The 20,243-nt window shown below is 60.3% G+C and overlaps 1 protein-coding gene across 2 annotated transcripts in view; it reads left to right on the top strand.

Moving 5' to 3' along the window:
* The window catches only part of CARMIL1 (capping protein regulator and myosin 1 linker 1), a 138,929-nt gene extending 121,352 nt beyond the window's left edge, over positions 1 to 17,577 (top strand). The window contains exons 32-38 of one of the 2 annotated variants that reach the window (XM_054564707.1): positions 397 to 500; positions 2,705 to 3,134; positions 5,417 to 5,495; positions 6,419 to 6,643; positions 8,312 to 8,452; positions 10,755 to 10,904; positions 16,623 to 17,577. In XM_054564707.1, the coding sequence (XP_054420682.1) occupies positions 397 to 500; positions 2,705 to 3,134; positions 5,417 to 5,495; positions 6,419 to 6,643; positions 8,312 to 8,452; positions 10,755 to 10,904; positions 16,623 to 16,759 (1,266 nt within the window). In that variant the 3' untranslated portion in view covers positions 16,760 to 17,577. The remainder of the gene's footprint in view (positions 1 to 396; positions 501 to 2,704; positions 3,135 to 5,416; positions 5,496 to 6,418; positions 6,644 to 8,311; positions 8,453 to 10,754; positions 10,905 to 16,622) is intronic. The other variant, XM_054564708.1, reaches the window with a different exon arrangement.
* The last annotated feature ends 2,666 nt before the right edge of the window (positions 17,578 to 20,243 follow it).

The raw sequence follows: 20,243 nt of genomic DNA on the forward strand, positions 1-20,243 counted from the left end.
GCGGGCCGGGTGCTCCGTGGGCCAGGCACGGTCCCGCACACCCAACGGTGGCGGGTCCGACCCCCGGCCGGGCATGTACCGGAGGCGACCCATCGATGTTTCTCTCTCTCTGCCTCTTCCTCTAAAATCAGTAAAACATGTCCTCAGGTGAGGGTTTAAAGAAAAAGAAACACTCATCTCTTCGCAGCCTGTTGGGTCCGAGCAGCTTCTGAGGCGCCAGCAGCTGCGACCCTCCCCCCGGCCTTGGTTCCTCCCGCCTCCCTCGTTTGTTCCCTCTGCCCTTCTCACGCTTGGACACGTGGCCCCCTCCGGTCTCAGCGGGCGGTCCCCGGGCCGCATCGCCGCCGCGCCGTGAGCAGGCCGTCGGCGGTCAGCGCGGCACGTTTTGGTTTGCAGGTCTGCACTGCGACCGCCGCGCCCCCGGACGGCGAGCAGAACGGCCTCATGGGGCGAGTGGACGAAGGGGTGGATGAATTCTTCACCAAGAAGGTGACCAAAATGTGAGTGCCGAGTCGCCACCGAAAACGCTGCTCCATTCGCACTCACATGGCGAGCGCTACCCTTGCACGGTGCACAGGGAGGCGCCTTTATTTTAGGCAGCGGTGTATCTCTCCAGGGGGATATACTACTCGGATGGTTTGCAAAACGGGCCCCCCGGGCCAGCTACCTCCCTGCAGCTGGGACCTCGCTGGGGAGGCCCGGCCCCAGCCTCGCCCCAGACCTGCCGGCTGAGAACGTCCGCGGGCTCCGGGCCGGGACGAGGGCCGGGTGCTGGTCTGGAAGCGTCCAGAACGCTCAGTCGCCCGCGATCACGGGGGCCGTTCCTGTCTCCGGGCCGTGGCCTCCGACAGCTGAAACCCCTGACTCCTGGATGCTCCCTCCCCAGTGCCACACACGTGAGGGCCCGACGTCACTGGCCCTGGCGCGCTGAGCTTCGGCACCGGCTGTCTGCCTGACGCTGGCCTCGAAGCGGGGCGCGCTGTCCTTGGGAAGATTCTAGTCTCCTGCCCCCCAGGAGGCAACCGAAATGTCATTTGCCCTTGGAAGCCCTCCCTCGGCGGCTCCCCAGCCCCCAGTTCGTCGCTCTTTCTCGACACTTCTCTCTCCGTCCCCGTGCACGTCCGAGGGCACAGGACCCTTGGAGAGCTCGGCTGGGTGGTTGGTTTCCCAGCTCGGGATGGACCAGCAGGTTCTCGATGTCGGAGGTTTACGCAGCACCCACGCAAACAGAGCCCCGGGGGCCGGGGGGGCCCTCTGACCGGTCTGCTTTCCCGCCCTGTGCCCCGTCAGAGGCGGCTCCCCACCCGCCGCGCTGGGTCTTGTTTTCCACCGCAACCCCAACGTGCGTGCCCGGGGCTGTGCGATGCGCCGGCCCGCGGTCTCAGTGCGGTGCCCGTGAGCCACAGGTCCCCCCGCGGGCTCCTTCTTCCTAAACCTCGCTAAGGGGCGTGTAGTTAGTGGGGGGGGTCGACGCCCTGCCCCAGGGGGGCTTCCTCACTGCCGGCGGCCTTTTCGGGGGGCTCCGAACGCGAGCCGGCAGCTCTTTCCAAGGCGCAGAATCCGCTTTCTACAAAGATGCTGCCCTGGGAGGGCTCTGCGATGTCCCCGTACACACGGAGCTGGAGACGTCGGTTTCCGTCAGATAGTGACGAGCGGACGAGGAGCGTTTGTTCCATCTCATTTTGTTATATCCAAACGGGGCGGCCAGCTGGCTGCGTGCGGGGCTGGGCTCACGGCCGACCCTGGGGTAGCATGAAGGGTGTTGGAACATCAGAGTTTGACTTGCTCGTGATTTAAAATGTCAGATGTTCTAGGAAACTTTTGACCAAAAGAAAAGAAAAAAAAAAGAACTTCTTGTTTCTTTCCCTGTTCCCCAGAGGCAGTAATTCTTATTCCTTTAGCTGTTTATTTTTGTATTTTGTCTCCAAATTCCTTAATAACGTGCAGTTTCCTGTTTTCCAGTTTCCGATAGTAGCTATAATTAGCGACTCCCTACTAATGACAGAGGATGGTCATTTAGCTCCCACTGCCACCGGATAGATACCCACAGGCAAGCACGCTCTCACACGCAGGCGCCACACACGTGCCCACGTGCGCACACACACTTGGCTCTTTCCCTCCCGCTCAGCCACGCGGTACCTGCGGGTCTGTCAGCGCCGGATGCTGGCGTCACAGTGACCCTGGAAACTCGTGCGGCCTGTCTTTCCGCTCGGCGGCCTCTCCCGGTGGCGTGACTTGAAAGCAAGGACTCAGCTGTCCCTTTGGGGCGGCGCAGAGAAGGGTGGGACTTCAGCGGTGGTCCAGCGATCGGGGAAGGGCTTTAGAGGGTGACGAGGACACCGCTGGGCACCAGCCAGCCAGGCAGCCGGCCCCGCCGAGTCGGGAGGCAGCCGGCGTGCGGGGCGCCCCTGGCCCTCGGCCAGAGCACTTCGGTGTTCAGCGTGAACGGCCCCTCTCTGCCCCCAGCCCTCCCACCTCCGCTTGGCCTCGCCCGCGGGGGCCTGAGCGCGCCCTCCTGGGGGGTGGGGACGCTGTCCCCCTCCCGCCCCGTGTCCCGCGCACAGCGACTCCCGGTGGCCTCCCAGCGCTTTAGAGTGGCTGCCGTGGCAGCAGCACCCCCCGCCCGCCCCGCGTCCCCCTTTGGGCTGACTCTGGCTGGGACGGGAGTCACAGTAGCTGCAGCAGCGCCCCCTTTGAGTTGCAGGCGAGCGTCGGCGCGAGGCCCCGAGCCCCACGAGCCCGGCGACGGGGGCGATGAGCGGAAGAAGCGGGAGTCTCGGAGGAGCGGCTTCCTCAGCCTGATCAAAGCCCGGTCCAAATCCGAGCGGCCCCCGACGGTCTTGATGGCGGATGAGCCGTCCTCGCCGAAGGGGGTGGCCCGGAGCCCAGCCGCGGACCCGCCCAGGAGGGATCCGAAGCCGGCGGAGCCCAACGGCAGCTCGGAGCGGACGGAGGAGGCGAAGACGCCCGAGAGCCTTGACGAGAGCCCGGGGGACGAGGCGGGGCGGCCGGAGCCCGGTGACGGCAAGGCCAGCCCGCAGGGCAGCCGGCGGTACGGCGTGCAAGTGATGGGCAGTGGGCTGCTGGCCGAGATGAAGGCCAAGCAGGAGCGCCGCGCAGCCTGTGCGCACAAGGTGAGGGCCCGCGGACCCCGTCCCCGCGGGTGGGGTCGCGCAGAGTAGCCAGTCGGTGAAATAAAAGTCCAAAGCCAAAGGCTTTTTCCTAAAAAGCCCCCCGGCATGAGGGCCACATGCCTCCCAGGAGCTGCGGCGTTCCAGGCCGGTTACGGTGGTGCCTGCCCAGGTGCTTCCGGTACCCGTCACGGACCGCGTGGCAGACCGTGGCCCTGGGGGACCCGCAGGCCTGGGGGAAGGCGGGGCGCCCAGTCCCGGAGGCCTCTGGGGTGACGGGAGGCAGAACACGGGAACCGGGCCCCGACTCCGGAAACGGAGGCCGGTGTCCCAGTCCTGCCGCTGAGCGCTCCCCGCTCCAAACCCGCACGTCCCTGGCTCGGGGGAACAAGCAGGCAAGGTGTTCTGTTGCGGTTGATCCAAACCTTGCCCGCCGACCGGTGGTCTGTCTCTGTGAAGAAAAACGTCCCAGTTTAAAAATTGCTGGGTCTCCCCAAATCTGACTCATCGCGTTGTTTATTCTCTGAACCTCTTTTGAAAACACAAGTTGGGATTGTTTCCGCCCCTCGTGGCACGTTCCCCCTGCAGCTCCGTGAGGGGCGGTCGCGGTCGCTGGCCGTCACGTGCCCACGTTTGACCCATAATTGTTCTGAACTCTTCTGAGTGTGCGGAACGAGGTTCTCCAGAGAAAGGGAGGTTGCCTCCCTCTTTTATGGGGGCAGCAGACAAGGACAGTTCACCCCAGTGCACGCTTGGTCCTCGGGAAGTAAACGGTGACCGTGTCCCGGGCAGGGAAGCGTCACCGCGAGACACCTGGGCTGCTCTTCAGGAAGCCCTGCCCCCCACCTGGATGCGCTGACGTCCCTCCGCCCCTTCCGGCCAGACCCCTTCGCCCGTGGCGCGTCCTCGGGGCAGAGCTGACGAGGACCTGGCAGCCCTGTTCTGCTGCTTCCCCCGGGAGGCCCGCGCGGCCGCCGCTGCTCACAGTTCTGAGTCAACACTGACCACAGCGCTGGTGGAAAGGCGTCAGTTTTAATCTGTTTCTTAGAATTGCTTTATGACGGTGAACGTGCTGTTTTCACCAACGAGCGGTTTATTTAATCGCTGTTAATCCTCTTGGAAGAAGGAGGAGCCGGGCTAGAGGGCTTTCTCCAGGTGCCACGGGGTTGGTATTTAGACAGACTCCCAGGGACAAAATTCTTCCGGTTTAGTTGTTGTTCGGGGTCCGTACCGTGGTCTCTTAGTGCCATCTAGTGTCTATTTAAAAAACAATGATAAACACCCTTCGTGCGAGTTTAAAATCTGCATGGCTCAGGGGCACCACTCTGTTAGAAAGAACAGTAGAACAAGAAGAAAAAGTTCTTCAAAAACTAGCTTATACTATCGCCCCCTAAAATTCCATAACTGTATTTTTGTAAAGTGATCACTGCAAGCATCAGCGGCGACTCTACTATCGATAAAAGAAAATATACCTACGTGTATGTACGTCGCCCTCGCCGTCCTCTTGCGTAATCCTCCTTGCACTGCGCACTGCGAATAAACGCACCGAAGAAGGGAGCTGCGAGGTGAACACGTGGCGTCTGTCTCTCAGTAGGACAGGAGGGCGCGGGCGGGGGGCTCCGCTGGCCTGCCGCCCCGGGGCTGCCCTCAGTCGGCGGCGCTGAGCCTCCCCGACTCCACTGTGGCCGCCTCCTTCCGCGTGACGTGCGCGTGTTGTGTCTGTGACGCATTCCGGCCACTTTCTCACCTGGGCGGGTTGGCGCTGAAACGCCACGCCCGTGTCCTCTGGCTCTGTCTCAGGGGCGCCCACGCCCCACCTACTCCGGGCGCCTTCTCCTCGCGTCTGTGCGCTGACACGGCAGAGGTTTGGCTGCTCCCGGGCCTCGAGGTTTGGAGCCCGGCCTGGAGCGGGTCCCGTGAGCTCATGGCGGCAGAGCCCTCGTGGCAGGGAGCAGCGGGCGGGCGGCCGAGCCGCCTAGGAGTTCAGCCAGGGCGACAGGGAGCGTCACCAAGGCCAGGGCCTCCCGGACCCACGTGCCGGTCGCCTGTGGGGGCGTCCCCAGGCACGGGCCGTGCCCTGGGCCCCGAGCCCTGACCGTGGACACGGAGCAGCGTGTGCTCCTGAGAGCTCGAGCCCAAGGGCCCGTGGAGGCGGTCAGGCTCTGCCACGGCGCCGGCCATGGCATTAAAGGGCCCTCTGTGTGCTCCTCTGCTGCCTGCTTTGCTCTTTTCTTACACCTTAAATAACTAGGCACTTCGGGGTGGGGGGCACTTGGATTTTCTAGAAGCTCGGGAACGATACTGTCGCCCAGGAGCCGTCCAGCGTGGCCGTGAGCACCGAGCAACAGGACGGAGGCGGGGCAGGTGAGTCGGGCCGGGGCGCCCCCACCCCCGTTCGGGAAAGCGCCTGCCTGCAGGGGCCGGCCCCGCGGGACGGACGGGGAATGAAGGAGGGCGAGCGCAGGAGCGGGCCTCTGGGCGGGGGCGCAGCCCTCACGCCTCCTCCCGCCCGGCTCTCCGGGGCGCGTCCCCGGCACTGTGGCCTCGGGCCCGGACGGGGCAGCCTTTCCAGTTCCCTGAGGGGAGAAGGCCCGTGGAGGAGAATCTCAGACCGCGGACTTGGTGGGGAGGGGGGCATTTGGGGGACACGGCTGAGGTTTTAAAACGAAGCTGTACGCGGTATACGGAAGCTGGCTCTCTTGCTTGAGGTGAGGTGTGGCCACCCATGGATATCTCGTGTCCCCTGTCCTTCTGGCTTGTCGGGGGCGGTGAAGGAAGAAGACACCGTGGGTGGAAACTTGCACATTCCAAACCCCTTTCGTATGTGACGTTTTAGGCTGTAGCGCCTCCTTGCAGTGTGAGCTGGAATATCAGTGGTATTTCGCGGGCTGCTTTTAGCCGGTCACCTGGTTCAATCACGGCAGCAAGAGGGACTGAGCAGGGCCTGAGGGGGCCGTGCCGAGCCGTCCTCACGAGCCGTCCTGACCTGCGACCTGCGGCTGGAACCCTGGCCGCCTGTCCCCGCAGCTGGGCGGGTCCCGGCGGCCTCAGCTCCTGTGCGGGAGGAGCTGGGCTCCGTGCACGCCGTGGGGACCCGCACCCTGTCCCGCGGGATGCGGGTTATCTGCACAGTACGCGGGGGTCAGATGGGGTGCCGGCCTCCCGCCGCACGTCCGTGGTGACAAGTGACGCTGGCCAGTCAGCACCTGTGCCCGGCCTCCGGCTTCTCGTCATCGGCCTCCTTCCCGTCGGGCCCTAACGCTGCCTTTCCTGCCGCTCCCCTTCAGCGCCGAAGCTGCAGCCTGCCCTCCCGGACACGCGCTTCAGCTTGGCGGCCCCCGAGAAGAGCGCCAGAGCGGACCCCAGAGCGGACCCCAGAGCGGACCCCAGAGCGGACACGGGCTTCCGGGCCCGGAGCGCCTCCAACCCCAAGCCTGCGCTGCAGTCGCCCAAGCCCGGCCTGGCGGCCCGGCCGGCCATCCCGCAGAAGCCGAGGACCCCCTCGCGGCCCGGTAAGGCTGGGCTGGGCGGGCGCGGCACCCACTCGTGTGGCCCAGGGGCTTCCCAGGGCGGCCGGGACGTGGGCTCGGAGGGCCTGCGGGGGTCTGGGAGGGCGGCCAGAGGCTGGGGGATGACCCGGCGGGGGTGGGGGCGGGGGCGGGGGCGGGGGCCTTTGTTCAGCACCGAGGCGCTGGCTCTGACTGTCCTCGCATTCGGGGCTGCGGGCCTTGGGGACAGCCTCAGGCAGAGCCCGGGGAGCGCCCTGGCCTGTGGGCAGGCGGACAGAGCCTTCGGAGGTGGCGGCTGGAGGGTGGGGCCGTCACGGTGACGGCAGAGGCTGCTCTGTGTAGGGCAGGGGGGCAGGGTCTGGTCCGGGCCCCCTCAGAGCACACCCGCTGTGCGCCGGTCGCCTCTGGCCACCTGGAGCGCAGGGCGGAGGTGACCTTGGCCGTTTCACCTGCAAAGCCTCGAATATGTACCGTTTTGCCTTTTACAGAAAAAGTTTGCTGACTTTGTTTGGCAAATCGAGTGACAGAAGAAACGTGACAGTATTCACAATGGGTCAGGCCCTGCCCCGTTCTCTCCTGCAGTGGCCTCTGCTCCCCATTTCCCCCCGGTTTTCTGGGGTCCCCTCCAGCCCCTGGCCCTTGGAGCAGCCCCCTTAGGGCTTGTAATTCTGCTGAGACCTTTCCGCCCACCAGCGGGCGTCGTGGTGGGAAAACAAAGGACCTCCGTTGAGAAGGGGGAGAAGGGGGTCCCTCAGCCTCAGGCCGGGCGTGAGATCCGCTGCGCTCCCCACGCTCGGTTGCAAGAGGCCGGTGGTTTGGTTCATTTGCTGAGTGTGTTCTCAGCACTTCGTATGTGGGGAGCCGTGTTAACAAGCAGATGTTTTTGTGGAGCTCGAGAGTGGAGCAGGCGTTTCCCGCTGCCCTGTCCCATTCCCCCCGCGGTTCTGAGGGACAGTCGGGGTGCAGGCACGTGGGGTGTCTGTCGCCTCCCCTCACGCAGGGCAGCATGTGGGGAAGGGGGCTGGACGTGTGCGGCTGCGGGGGACCCAGAAAAGGCCGTCTTTGGCACACAAGCACATGTCACACAGGCACATGTCGCACAGACACACGTCACACAGACACGTCACACACAGGCACAGGTCACACAGGCACACGTCACACAGGCACACGTCACACAGGCACAGGTCACACACAGGCACAGGTCACACAGGCACAGGTCACACACAGGCACAGGTCACACAGGCACAGGTCACACAGGCACACGTCACACAGGCACAGGTCACACACAGGCACAGGTCACACACAGGCACAGGTCACACAGGCACACGTCACACAGGCACAGGTCACACACAGGCACACGTCACACAGGCACAGGTCACACACAGACACACGTCACACACAGGCACACGTCACCGGCACACACCACACAGGCACATATCGCACAGACACATGTCGCACACAGGCACACGTCATGCACGGACACGTTGCCTCCAGCCCGTTGCTCAGCCTGTCCCTCTGCCGCGTGTGGGCGTTGGTACCTACTGACGGGTGGAAGCACAAAATGTGTTTGCCCAGAAAACCGCGTGATGCCTTTTAAGACCGCGAGCCCCTCTGACCGAGAGCCCCCCCGGCTCTGTCCGCGGGACCCAGCCCGTGTGTTTGCCTCCACAGACGATGCCCCGGACTCTCCGCCCAGCCTTGGGTCCCCCAAAGTCGCGCTGCTTCCTCCCGTGCTGAAGAAAGCCCCCTCGGACAGGGAGAGGGAAGGCCAGGGGAGCCCGCAGCCCGGCCCGAGGACGCTCTCCCAGGAAGGTAGGAGCCGTTTTCTCAGGCCCGCTCTCCCCAGGGAGGCTCGTTCCGGGAGAAAGGAATCGAACCGGCGCCTCGCCAGCGGCTTAGTGTTGACGTCGGCCCCCTCGGGTCAGGAGTGGAACGAGAGCAGCCTCTTCGTTCAGAAACTCGGGTGGCGTTGCGGGGCCCCGGGTCTGACTGGAGGCCCCACGCGGGGAAGGGGAAGCCCGGCCGGGACTCCAGGCCGCGGTGTCGTGTCTTTGGAGCCGGCCCTCGGGGCCCCTGCCCGGCTCCCAGCAGCCTGGGCGGCCTTGGCCGTTCCTGGGTGCCGCCCGTGGGTTTCCAGGTCCGGCTGTTCCCAGGAGAAGCTTCCCCTGGCTGTGGGCGGCTGTGGGGCGCGCGGCGCTCGCTCAGGCACCAGCTCGGACGTGGCCTGTGCTTCGCGGCGTGGCGCCTGCAGGGACGCTCCCAGGCCACTGCCCCACCAGCTTGCTCCCTCTGCCGCGTGCGGCGGCAGCGGAGCGAGGTGACCCTGGCTGGCGCATGCGGCTCCCAGAGGCAGGCCGGGCGCGGGGCCCCGTGGCGGCGTGGCTGGGTGGCCGCCACCCTCTGTCTCTCTGCTCTCATTCTGTCCAACGCACAGTTGACTTGTGGGCTCTGTCTTTCGTGACGGGTGACGTGAGTGTGTCTCAGCGCCCCTCCCAGGAAGAAATTCTAGAGCCGCCGTCACCGCCCTGTCCGGACGGCTCCCCCTGTGGGGCGGTGGCTTCGTTTTATTTCAGATTTGTCTCATTCCTCAGGAGTCTTCAACCCCCTGCCTCTGACATCTTCCTGCCTTGGCCAGTTTTCCCTCTTTCTTTCCCTTTTTCCCCCGACCCGCTCCGGCCGGCTGCCTTTCATCAATGGTGGTCTCGGCGGGGTTGCCGGGGGGGCCCAGATGGCGCGTCTCTGAGCGCCGTCTTTGTGATTCGGAGTCAAGCACAAAAATGACTCCGTGGGCTTCCTCCCCCGCACCCCGCGGATTTATTTTGTGGGTGCACGTTTGGCCCACCTGTCAGCCATCGATGAAAGGAGGCGGGTTTGAGCAGAGCTGACTAACCGCTCCGTCACGTGGAGAAGGCAACGCCGGGGCGGGTGGCGGCTGGCGCCAGAGTCCCTTCCCGCTCGGAGAATGAACTCGGGGCGCGGTGTCCCAGCACGGCCTTGCGAGTCGCTCTGGTGGTGCCGGCCAGAGTGACCCGGGCCGGGGCCTGTCCCTGAGGGCCCTGCTGGGCCACATGGCCCCGCCCCGCCCCCCTTCCCTTCCTGTAAGGGAGCCATGGCCGTGCCTGGAAAGGGGAAGGGGTTGAGGAGGAGAGGGCTTGTCCAAAGCAGCTGAGCCGTGGAAGGACTCAAAAGCAGAGGTCGGAAGGCCGAACACAGAGCAGTTCCTGTGTTTGAACAGCGATGTGTCCTAGACGCCCATGTGATTAAAACAAGGCCCAGAGCGGGCCCGCCGCGTCGCAGGCGGCAGCGCGTGCACGGGCCACTCTTGGTGACAAAGTTGGTGACGGCTGCCTGCCCACTGTCCCCGGCAGCTGGGCAGTGACACCCGTCCTTCCTCCAGGAAGTTGAAATGAAGGGGCTGCTCCCCAGGCGTTTGGGGCAGATGCTGGACACCCCCTCTCCCCCGATAGTTCGGGCCCCGCCCCCCAGGTCAGCGGGGGAGGCTGCCCCTTGCCCGCGGGGATCAGGGACGCGCAGGCGCGGAGTCCTGCTGCGGGGCCCCCTTGGGGGTTGAGCTCGGACCGCAGGGGCCCGTGGGGTCGGGGGACAGCGCGCCGTGTCCCCGGTGGTGGGGCCTTGGCTTCGCCTCGCCCGTCAGCGTCCGGCTCGGCTGCCTGGAAGGAGAGCCCCGACTTCCCTTTTCTCCAAAAAGCGTCCCCGGGGCGCGCGCTCCTGTCTTCCTGTGCGGTATTCACGCTGCTTCCTTCCTTCCTTCCTCCCTCGCCCTGCGCCTCCCCGTGGACTAGCCGGCCCGCCTCCTTTCTGACGCAGGTAAACCGCCGCGGCTCCTCGGGACTCTCCCTCGCGACAGTGATTTGTGTCAACGCGGGGGCCTTCCCTTAGCATCTCTCATTTTGCACGGTGTTTCCAGACTGGTGGCTGTTGGATTCTGTAGACCACGGTCCGCCTGTTCAGAACCAACGCTATCGGTTCCTTGCGTCCTCAGAGGGGTGGGCGAGCCGCTCTTTCATGTGGAATGCTAACACTTTTTAATCTTGGTGTCAGCACGCGGATGTATTTGCCGGTATAAAGGGTAAAATGAATCCCTCTTCCTCAGCGGTGCAAAGAGGAGATTATTTCAAAAGACACCCCGAGCACAGCGCAGACAGGCCGCCCAGCAGAGGAAAGCGGTCTTCGAAGCTGCCCTTCACCCTCACGGAAGAGGAGCTGGATGCAGCGGGGCCCAGGAAGCCGCAGCCAGCACCTGGTCAGAGCCTCCGACGGCCGCCCCGCGCCGCCCCGCGCCGCGGACTGGCACGGACAAACGCGGCTGTAATTGAGCAACCTCCGTCCTGGGGCTGCGAGGCTTCGCGCCGCTGGCTTTTTTTTTCTTCCCTAAATGGCAACAGGATGGTTCTGGCATTTGGGGCAAAAAGTTGACTTAAACCTCTAAAGCGAGACATTCTTAGGAGGATCAAGCTACCTTGAGCAAGGTGACTTGTCCTTTCAAATTCTGGGACCACGCAGGTTTGATTTTGAGTTCGGGGTCATGGCTCTTCTCTCTCTCTCTCTCTCTCTCTCTCTCTCTCGTCTCAGATGTAAACGGGTTGGCTACCCCTTTAGAGACAGCGGGCCAGCAGCCAGCAGCAGCCGGACGCTGTTCGGGAGGGGTCTCTAAGCCCAGCGACCGCGGTGCAGGCTGCGCCGTGCGCACGGCTGTTCCGTGCCCGTTTTATGACCCTCAGTTAGGAAGGGAAACACAGGTGAGCTTCTCCGCCTCTGGGAACAGCGTTGTGTGTTTCCAGCAGCTACTCGAGGACGCCTGTCCTCTGCCCGACACGCAGCGAGTTCCCTACTGTCCTGCTGCCCAGAGGACCGTCCCCGGAGACGTGTCAAATCAGCCTTAGCCCCCGAAGGGGAATTTTAGGACAGTCACTGCTGACTCAGAAGGGAAATGTCTTTCCTGTGACTAATTACACACCAGTTTCCCGGTGAGCAATGCTTTATAAGCGTGACTTGAAAAACATTTTAGAGGAAAGCGTAACATCTTGAAAGAATATATAATACTCTGCTGTGTGAGACTTCCTTAAAGGACCTTGTACTTCGCAAGGAGGCTTTACTGCTTCCCAGCGGAGCTGTGCCGGGCGGCACGTGCGGGAGAACCGGCCGTGGGGCTCAGGCCGCCGGGGCGCGCGCCCCCGCGCAGGGACACCGGGCCGCACCCGCCCGGGCGCCGCTGAGTCCCTCCTCCCCTGTCCGTGGGCTTCCCGTGGGGTGCGTGTGCTTACAAACACGCAGCCATGGTAGCTCTTCTCTCTCCCCCAGGTTTTCTCTGCTATTTTCAAGAAAACCTGTTACCTTTAAGTCATAGGAAAACGATCCAGGCAGACACCTCAGATCCTTATTTGCTGAAGGGAGGCAAAGTGATGTCTGGGAGTCTCTGAAACCCAGAGCTCTGGCTCTATATTGCCCCCTTGTGGTCAGGACACACAGGGTCCCGTAGACAGTTCTAGATTTTGGAAATTGCCATTCGAACTGTTGCAGCAGTTGACTTACGTCACTTTGCTAACAAAGCACCCTGGATGCAACGTGATGTCCCTTCTTCGGTAGCCCCCAAACACACCTCGTCCCACACGCCCACCGAGGGTCCACCCGCACCGCAACCACCCTTTGAGGGGGAAGACAGAGAGAAGCCAAATCTTAGGCAGGCAAGAAACTCCGTGTCTGTCTGAAATTTCTGTCATGACCTCCGGCCTAGAATTCTCATTGTGATGAGCTGCGTCCAGTTTCGATGGGATGACATAGGACCATCTTGTGTTTGCCTTTTTTTGCCTTGATTTTTTAAAAATTCTGCCAGAAACCCAAAAAAGTAATTTTTACAGGAGCTTCAATTACAGCCATTTTACGTATACGATTTTACTCGTGTTTTGTCCGTGCCAATTCCAAGCGCTCACCGCCTTCGCCCCCGACAGCCGCCGCAGTCTGCTTTCTGAATAGTTTCTGGTTAACGAGTAGCACTCGGCAGAGCAGCCCTGCTAAACCCTGGGTGGACTTCACCGTAAACCTTCTAAGAGCAGATTTCTTACCGTCCTCAGTCACGTGCTCATGACACAAAACGAGACTGTTCTCAAAGCACGCTGCCTATTTGATCATGATGATTATGTTTCGATTGTGTGGCTCTTTTAGTGTTGCTGTGACGAGTAAAATGCCTGCTTTTACTAGAAATGTTTGTCACTGCATCTTTTGAATGTCATGGCATTTCCTGTCTTCCTTTCATTGTGTGCTGTGACGTAATTGTCATGTGTGTGTCCTGTTTTCTTGAAGAAAGCAGTTGGTCTTGGCTCGGTGTGCGCTGCGCTGTGCCCGCCCGGCACCGGGCATTTTACTCCGCGGTTCCTTTTCTGTTTCACGTGCTTCCTCCACCCACCGGCCCGCAGCCGGCAAATGTTTGGCTGCGGCTTACCTTCTGGGAGCCAGGGCGCTGTTTCACCAGGTCTGGGTTCTGCTGCCCGCATCCGAGGTCTTCAAAAGAAATTTAGCAGCCGGTTGGCATTTTTGGCTTTGGCCAGAAAGTTTTAAAATCAGGGCCGACTCCTGACTATTATTTTAAGGTCATAGCAATGTTTTCCTTCTAGGAAGTAAGGATGTCATTGGAGCTAAAAATTGAGAGGAACTCAGATTCTCACGTGAATCTCTAGTTCTGAGTGTATACGCATGTTTCAGAAGGTTGAGAATTAGCATAGGTATTTGCATATATATGCGACGCCAGGTCACCTCCCCGCGGGACAGATTTCCTGTTCGAGGCTCTCTCTGGGCTGATCAGCGCCCCTGTAGGAGGGATGCGAGTATTTCTGGAGGATAAATCGCCTGTTTACTTACCCAAGCCTCTTAGAATTTTGACGGTGCCTGTAAATACGGACGCCTGTAGGCACCGGTACAGAGGCGTTCCAGCGCGTTAGCTTGCGCTGGAGAAGAGCAGTAAAAAATCTAATTTTGTTTTTTTCTTCGCTCTGTATAAAGTCAGGCATTAAATGAGGCTGCCTAGGAGAAGGTTCTCTGACTTAGTGAAAAGCCTGAACTCCACACGTACTGTCAAGTGATTTCTAGCTATTCCGGTTTCAGGCGACGTGTCTCACGTCGACAGTCCCTTCAGCGGGAGCCTGGCTGACCCTGCGTCCGCTTGGTGGCAACGGGCACCTGGTCTGAGCCGTCGGATGGCGGCTGCCTCAGGGCTGGAGGCGACCTTGACAAGGGACAGTCCCCCAGAAGCTGTTGGCCCGGCCCGCTGGACCCGCAGGAAGGCGGGCAGCTGGGCGGAGGGGCTGTGGCTCCAGAAGGTGCCCCCCGCATGTGTGTGACCTCAGCCCCCGGTCCCACACACCTCAGTTTTCCCATCTGAGAACAGGGCAGTGTCATTATCGGTCACCCGCCCAGTTGGGAGAGTGCAGCCAATGAGTGAGCCTGTTCCCGGACGAACTTTTAAGGAGGGTCACCGCCATGGCGATCTGCTTGGACAGCCCCCTGGGAAGAAGGTTTCGTTACTCGTCCCAGTGGCTGCCAGGCGAGTTGAGATGCTTGTGTTCGTGCCTGGCACCGGGTCTGCCAGCCCAGGAGCTTGGTAGGTTTTGTTCGAGGCTCCTGTGCCCTCCTGTCCCCACGCCGGAGGGCTCCGAGCCCAGGGCCACCTGCACAGAGGCGAGGACAGCCTGCCTTTCGCAGGGAGGTTGCTGTGTTGGATTTCCCCGCGTGTCACCGTGCCCTGCTGCAATGACCCGGGTCCAGGGCGATCGCAGTTTTTATCTGTGACAGTAACTATTTTATGAAAAAAGATTTTATTTACTTATCTTTAGAAACTGGAGAAGGAAGTGAGAAAGAGAGGGAGAGAAACAGCAATGTGTAGTTGCCTCTCATGCGCCCCCTGCTGGGGACCTGGCCTGCGACGGAGGCGTGTGCCCTGACTGGGAATCGAACCTGCGACCCTTTGGTTCGCAGGCTGGCACTCAACCCACTGAGCTGCACGAGCCACGGCTACAGTAACATTTTTGACTGCATGAATTTCCCCATGTTTAGAAAGTGCTCAGATGTCACATCACATCACATGAGACTGGGGTTCCCACGGAGCTTTGTTATCAGGAAGCACACAGAGCTTTATTAAGAATCAGAGCAAATACGTTCTCTCTGAAGACAAATGGGCGATGTATACGCTGTTTGTCTCTTTCCTTGACACTGGAATGTCGGAAATTTATTTTTGAGTCACTCGATACCAAAGAACAGCTTACTCTGGTTTTTAAAGTGGAACGAATGAAAGTTTCTGGCAGATTTCACTGGTCGTGCTACTCGGAGGTTGGATTGTCGCACAGTGTCTTCGAGGAAGAGACGAAACCTTCCCTGCTCCCTCCTGTTCACACTCGGAAGTCGAGGCCGTAGGCCCCTTCGAGCGTCACTGTCCAGTCCCCTTGGTTCTGTGGCAAAGGGCGGACGGCAGAAAACTAGTTACCGTTGTCCCAGAACCTGGCTTGTGAACAGGTTTCAAACCTTTAATTTTTTTACCCAATTCATGCTAAAAAAAAATATTTATATGTATTCATTGCTTTCGTACCCCCATCTGAGAATTTGCCCAAAGCGTTGGGTGAAAAGAAGTCACGTTTTTTAAAAAATCACTTTCATGATGAGATTTAATGCTTGAGCCTTTTCCGCTTTGGGGGTGATTTCCATTTAAGGTGAATAACTAAACATTTAAACTCCTGTTGCCTGGAGATCAGACTCTGGCCCTGGCAACCAGATCGGCAAGAGAGGTTCTTTATTATGTTTGCATTTCGACTACCAGGTTTCCTGAACTTTCGCTTCCTGAAACCCTGCCTCGGGGACTGAACATTGAGGAGCCGGCCCCTGGCGTGCGCAGCGCAGTGGGGGGTGGGGCATGGCTGCCAGGGCACGCGCGGCTCCTCCAGCCCGCGGTCCAGGTTGGGCCATTGGGACCTGGGCGCGGGGCGGTCACCGCACACAGGTGTGTGGGTTCTGTAGCAGCTCAAGTGCTGTGTGTGCAGTGGGCTGGGCGGATACAGTTCAGGTCACCAGGCCAGCCATGCGGGGCGAGGCGCCGCGCCCGCCCGGCTCTAGCGGCTGTGGCCCGGGAAGAACGTGGGCTCGGGGAGGGGAGGCGTTCAGGCCCGGACCCCGGGTTTCACAGGACCTGCGTGCGGGGCAGCCGTGAGGAGCAGCGCAGTGACAGAGAGGGCCCGATGGAACCCGTGACGGAGGCTCAGCTCCTGCGGTCACGCCCCGGCATCGCCCTGCCAAGTCCCAGGGGAGCCTTCGTGTCCCCTGCAATCAGAGCAGGCCCCCGCGACGGCAGCGCTCGCCCCTGGAGGCTGCTCCCCAGGGGACCGGACAGACCGTGGACCCTTCTCCCGAGATGATTCGCCTCCTCGCGCGTGAAACTGGTTTCCTGAGAGGCGGAAAGGCCAGGGGCTTGCCGGGGCCTCTCCCAGGCCGTGTCCCCAAGCTGACAGGGCCAGCCCTCAGCGGCCTGCAGGGCCCGGGCCCAGGGCGGCCCAGCCGCCCAGCAGCGCCCCCCGGGCTCTCTGCCGCGTCCCCTCGCCGTGCAGGGGCGGCTGTGGCAGTGTGGCGGCCGGTCGCCTGGCCCAGCCGCTTCCAAGCCCTCCTGCTCCCTGGCACCCCCCTCGCTTCCCGCCATCCGTGCCGCCTGGGGTCCCCACCCCGCGTCTCGGCCGCAGCTCTGAGAGGCTCACCCCCTCACAGACTGCGGTTTTGCGTGCTTCCGTGTTTTGTGTGCCGCTGTCGTTGCTGGTTTGTCTAGCGTTTCTGTCTGGAGTATCTGAATGTGTTCAGTGGGGCGTAGTTGCAGGCTGAGCGCCCCGCCCCCCGTGGGGCGGGGTGCTGGTCTCCGCCCTCGCCTGCCGCCCGGCGCCTTTGCCTGGTCCCTCCCGCGTGCCGACCGCCTTCCCTTCTGCTTCCGTTTCAGCGTCGAGGCGGAGCTGGGGCCCGCAGCCCCTGGAACAGCAGGAGCAGAAGCCCCGGTCGCCTGGCAAGGACGGCCTTCCGGGCGGCAGGTCCAGCGACTCCGGGGAGGAGGCCGAGAAGGAGTTCATCTTTGTGTGAGGGCCGCGCCGCCCAGGCCTCACGCACTGCGTCCCTCCTCCCAGGCCTGCTTGTCTCGGTGCCTTTTTCTTTGCCTTTTCCTTCTTGTCTCCTTCTTATTTTTCTTCCTTTTCCTCATCTTCTTTTCCTTCTCCTCCTCCTCTGCCTCCTCCTTTTTAAACAAAACAGATCCATTTATTGGTAATCAAATCACATTTGTTTGGGCATCTCCAGCCCCGGGCATTTAATTTCTAAGCGTTCCTTCGTCTGCCTTCAACGAATGTCCGCAAGCGCCGCTCGAGTTTCCCCGGGGCGGCGGCCGGCCGCCCGCAGGGTGCGTGCCTGGAGGCACACAGCTGACTGGACGTGCGCTCGCCCGAGGACGCCCTCCAGGCGGCAGACAGCGGGTCCTGTCGCGTGCACCTGGGTCAGACCTGCACTTGCCTCGGTAGAGCAGTTTACTCTCGACGTATGCAATTGCACATTGTAATTAGATTAACAGAGCACACTAATGAATCACTTGTAAAAATTATATATTTGAGTCTTGAGTGCGGTTTCCGCCTTCTCCCGCTGGGAACGCCTCCCCCCGGCGTGGACAGCGCCCCCTCTGGCGCCCGGGGGGGACGGGGCCACAGCCGCGTCTGCCCTGAGCCCGGGCTGATGTACATAGTTGGCTGTAATGAGGGTTTACGGATCTTTGTGTTTTTTGATTTCTTTAACCTCTGTCTGCATATTAGCTTTTAATGTGTGATTTTAAGAGAGAATACTTTGACACCTGTAAAAAATCAAAATACTACTCTTTTTAAGACATTTCACAAATATTCACTTACATGACAAGCTGAAGCTATTTTATTCATATGTATATTTATACCAATAAAATGATTTTACAAGTGAAAATCTGACCTGTGCCGTTATGTCTTTTAGTTAAATTTGGCTTCTGGTGATGAACTTTGTATTTGTGTCCAAAATCCAGAGCAATCTAGGTCCCAGGTAAGCCAGCCAACTTATGTACCAAATAAACGCAACGCTCGTTCCGCTCCCTGCCTCGCCTTTGGGAAGAGGACGGGTGTGTCAAAAGGCTTGTTACGGGCCGGTCAGCACCTGTGCCTTACCTCGGGGTCACACCCGGCGTGCGAGCAGGGACTGTGGTGTGGGACCGGGGAGCAGCCCACTGCGCGGGTGCCTGTGGGAAAGAGGAATCACGTGGGTGAGCGTGGACGTGACTGTTGCCCCACCCTGCACATACACACGTGCGCGCGCGCACGCTCGGTGCCACGGGCTCTGGGCGGACGGTTGGCTGCCTCTGCGGAGGGGCCGTGAGGGTGGCAGGCACAAGGCCGTTCTCCTGCACCTGCAGCTCTGCTGTCACAAATGTCCACGGGAACCGCCCCCTCTGATGGCTGTCACAGGAGCAGACGAGGGCAAAGTGGCCTCCATGGGCTAAGAGGCCGTGGGGCGGACATGGCCCCCGAGTGTGGCGCAGCGTGGCAGCGCCTGGGTGCGCGATGAGAAGGGACGGGTTCTGTCTGTGATGCTCGGGAGGCCGCAGAGGAGGCAGCGTTCGTAAGAGGCCTCGCAGTGACACCGCCCTAGCGCAGGGACTTGGTCTGACCCATGGCCCGACCTGTGCAGCCTGTGAGGAGTGGTGGGGGGAGAGAGCGTGCACGGGCCCCATTTTCCTGTGAGGAAGCTACGGTTCCCAGCCCGAGGAGGAGCTGCTCCGCCGTGAGCGGCGTCTCCTGCGAGGCCGGCCAGGAGGGGCGCGCGGGGGTTCAGCGCTGGGCCGGCTGCTGCTGCTCAGGCGCAAGAAGACAGTTTTCCTCTGTCAGGGTGACCCGTGAGACGCCTTCGTGCGTCTACAGCCGACAAGGTAACGCAAGTGGATGGAGAGAGAGAGCTGGGTCAGGGGAATACCGCCAGCGGAGTTCTGGCCTGCCTACTCACGTTTGGTAAAAATAGGGCAAGAGATTAAAGACAGTCACACATGACAAAAGGGCCCATTCACCAAGAAGAAATAAGGATTATAAATCAGTTATCGATCGCCTCGTAACAGTCTCAAGACACATACAATAGAAATGTAAGCAACTACAAGAAGAAGCAAATCCATCATCAGAATTTTAACATTAACTTTGTAATTTTTAAATCAAATAGTCAAAAAAGTTAGTAGAGATAAGTCAGCTTGAACAACAGAATGTCCCATTAGTGAAATGAAGAGGTGTTCGCATATTAAGTGGAGTTACAGAGCGGTGCGGTCTAGCTTTGTGCACGTAAGAAAGGTAGGAAGACGTACACCAACAGCCATCCTTTGTTTTCTCTGGGCGGTAAAATTATGGAGGAATCTTCTCATTTTCTGATCTATATTATTTAAGTGATTTTTAGTGTTCCTGTGACTATGAAACAAACAGGACAAGGTATATATTTTTAAAAAAGAAATTAGCTCTATTTCCAGGATTTTCTTCTGACAAACATCGCCCAATTTCTTTTCGCTGACTTCCTTTGCCCTTCAGAGCCAGTGAAGCATTCACCCACGGCAGCTGCCTTTAGTTCCGAGGTCTGCCAGAGAGTCCACGCGTGTCCCCACGATTGAATGCCCAGCAACTTGGGGGGCGATGCCAAAGGAAGCCTCGTGTGCAGCCCCCGCTGGAAATAACCACCTGACTTTGTGAGAAGATGCTGAGATTCCGACTTGGAGTTTAACGCGTGCGTCAGGGTTCCTTGGCAACGTTTCAAATTATAGGCCGCTGACGTTTCTTGTACAGCCAACCGCCAATTAGGTATGCTAATGAGGAGACCAGGAAATGATGGCAGGCGGAAATGGAGTCAGCCAGGATGAAAAGAGAACCAGCTCATCGCCGCCCTTTTGTTTCAGCCCTCAGTTGCTAAAACTTACCAGAGCGACATACAAATTCTAATCTCTTTTCAAAAGGGTTATTAATAAAAACATGACATGAATTCCCTAAAAGTCTGTTTCTTTTCCAGATTGTCCTTCAGAGAAGCCAATAGTATCCAAATGGTAAAATGACCAAAATATAAGCCACAGGAAACAGAGACAAAGGCTGGGCGGAGGCCCTGATAGCTTCCTTAGAGAGGCTTTTTAAAAAGAGCAGTGCAAAGTACTTCCTTGCTCCAGACCGTTTAAGTCAAAATCCTTGTGAAACGGGTCAACTGCACCCCAAAGTTGCGTAACTCGTCCCTCGTTCATTGTGGTGCTTCGTGTCTGCTGTACTCTGAGGTCCAGGGTAGGGCGGAGGGTCTCAGGTCCTTCCATCCCCAGCCCGGGTGGGGGAACCTTCCAGGCAGACGGACCTTCGTCACGATGCCTCGCAGCTCCTGCTGACCCGGGCGCTGGCTCTCTTCTTAGTCAAGGTTTGGACACTTTTCTCAAAGAGAAACCCCTGCGTGAGAGAATGCAAGGTCCCTGAGGGTGACCTGCCTCGTCCGCTGGGGGGTCTGTGGGGGCTGCCCTGCGCCCCGCCCCGCTCCCCGCACATTCCGTTTCTGCATC

The sequence above is a fragment of the Pteronotus mesoamericanus genome, unplaced genomic scaffold (genome assembly GCF_021234165.1).
Source record: "Pteronotus mesoamericanus isolate MK-2021 breed Mesoamerican mustached bat unplaced genomic scaffold, CSHL_Meso_final scaffold_99, whole genome shotgun sequence".
Classification (NCBI taxonomy): domain Eukaryota; kingdom Metazoa; phylum Chordata; class Mammalia; order Chiroptera; family Mormoopidae; genus Pteronotus; species Pteronotus mesoamericanus.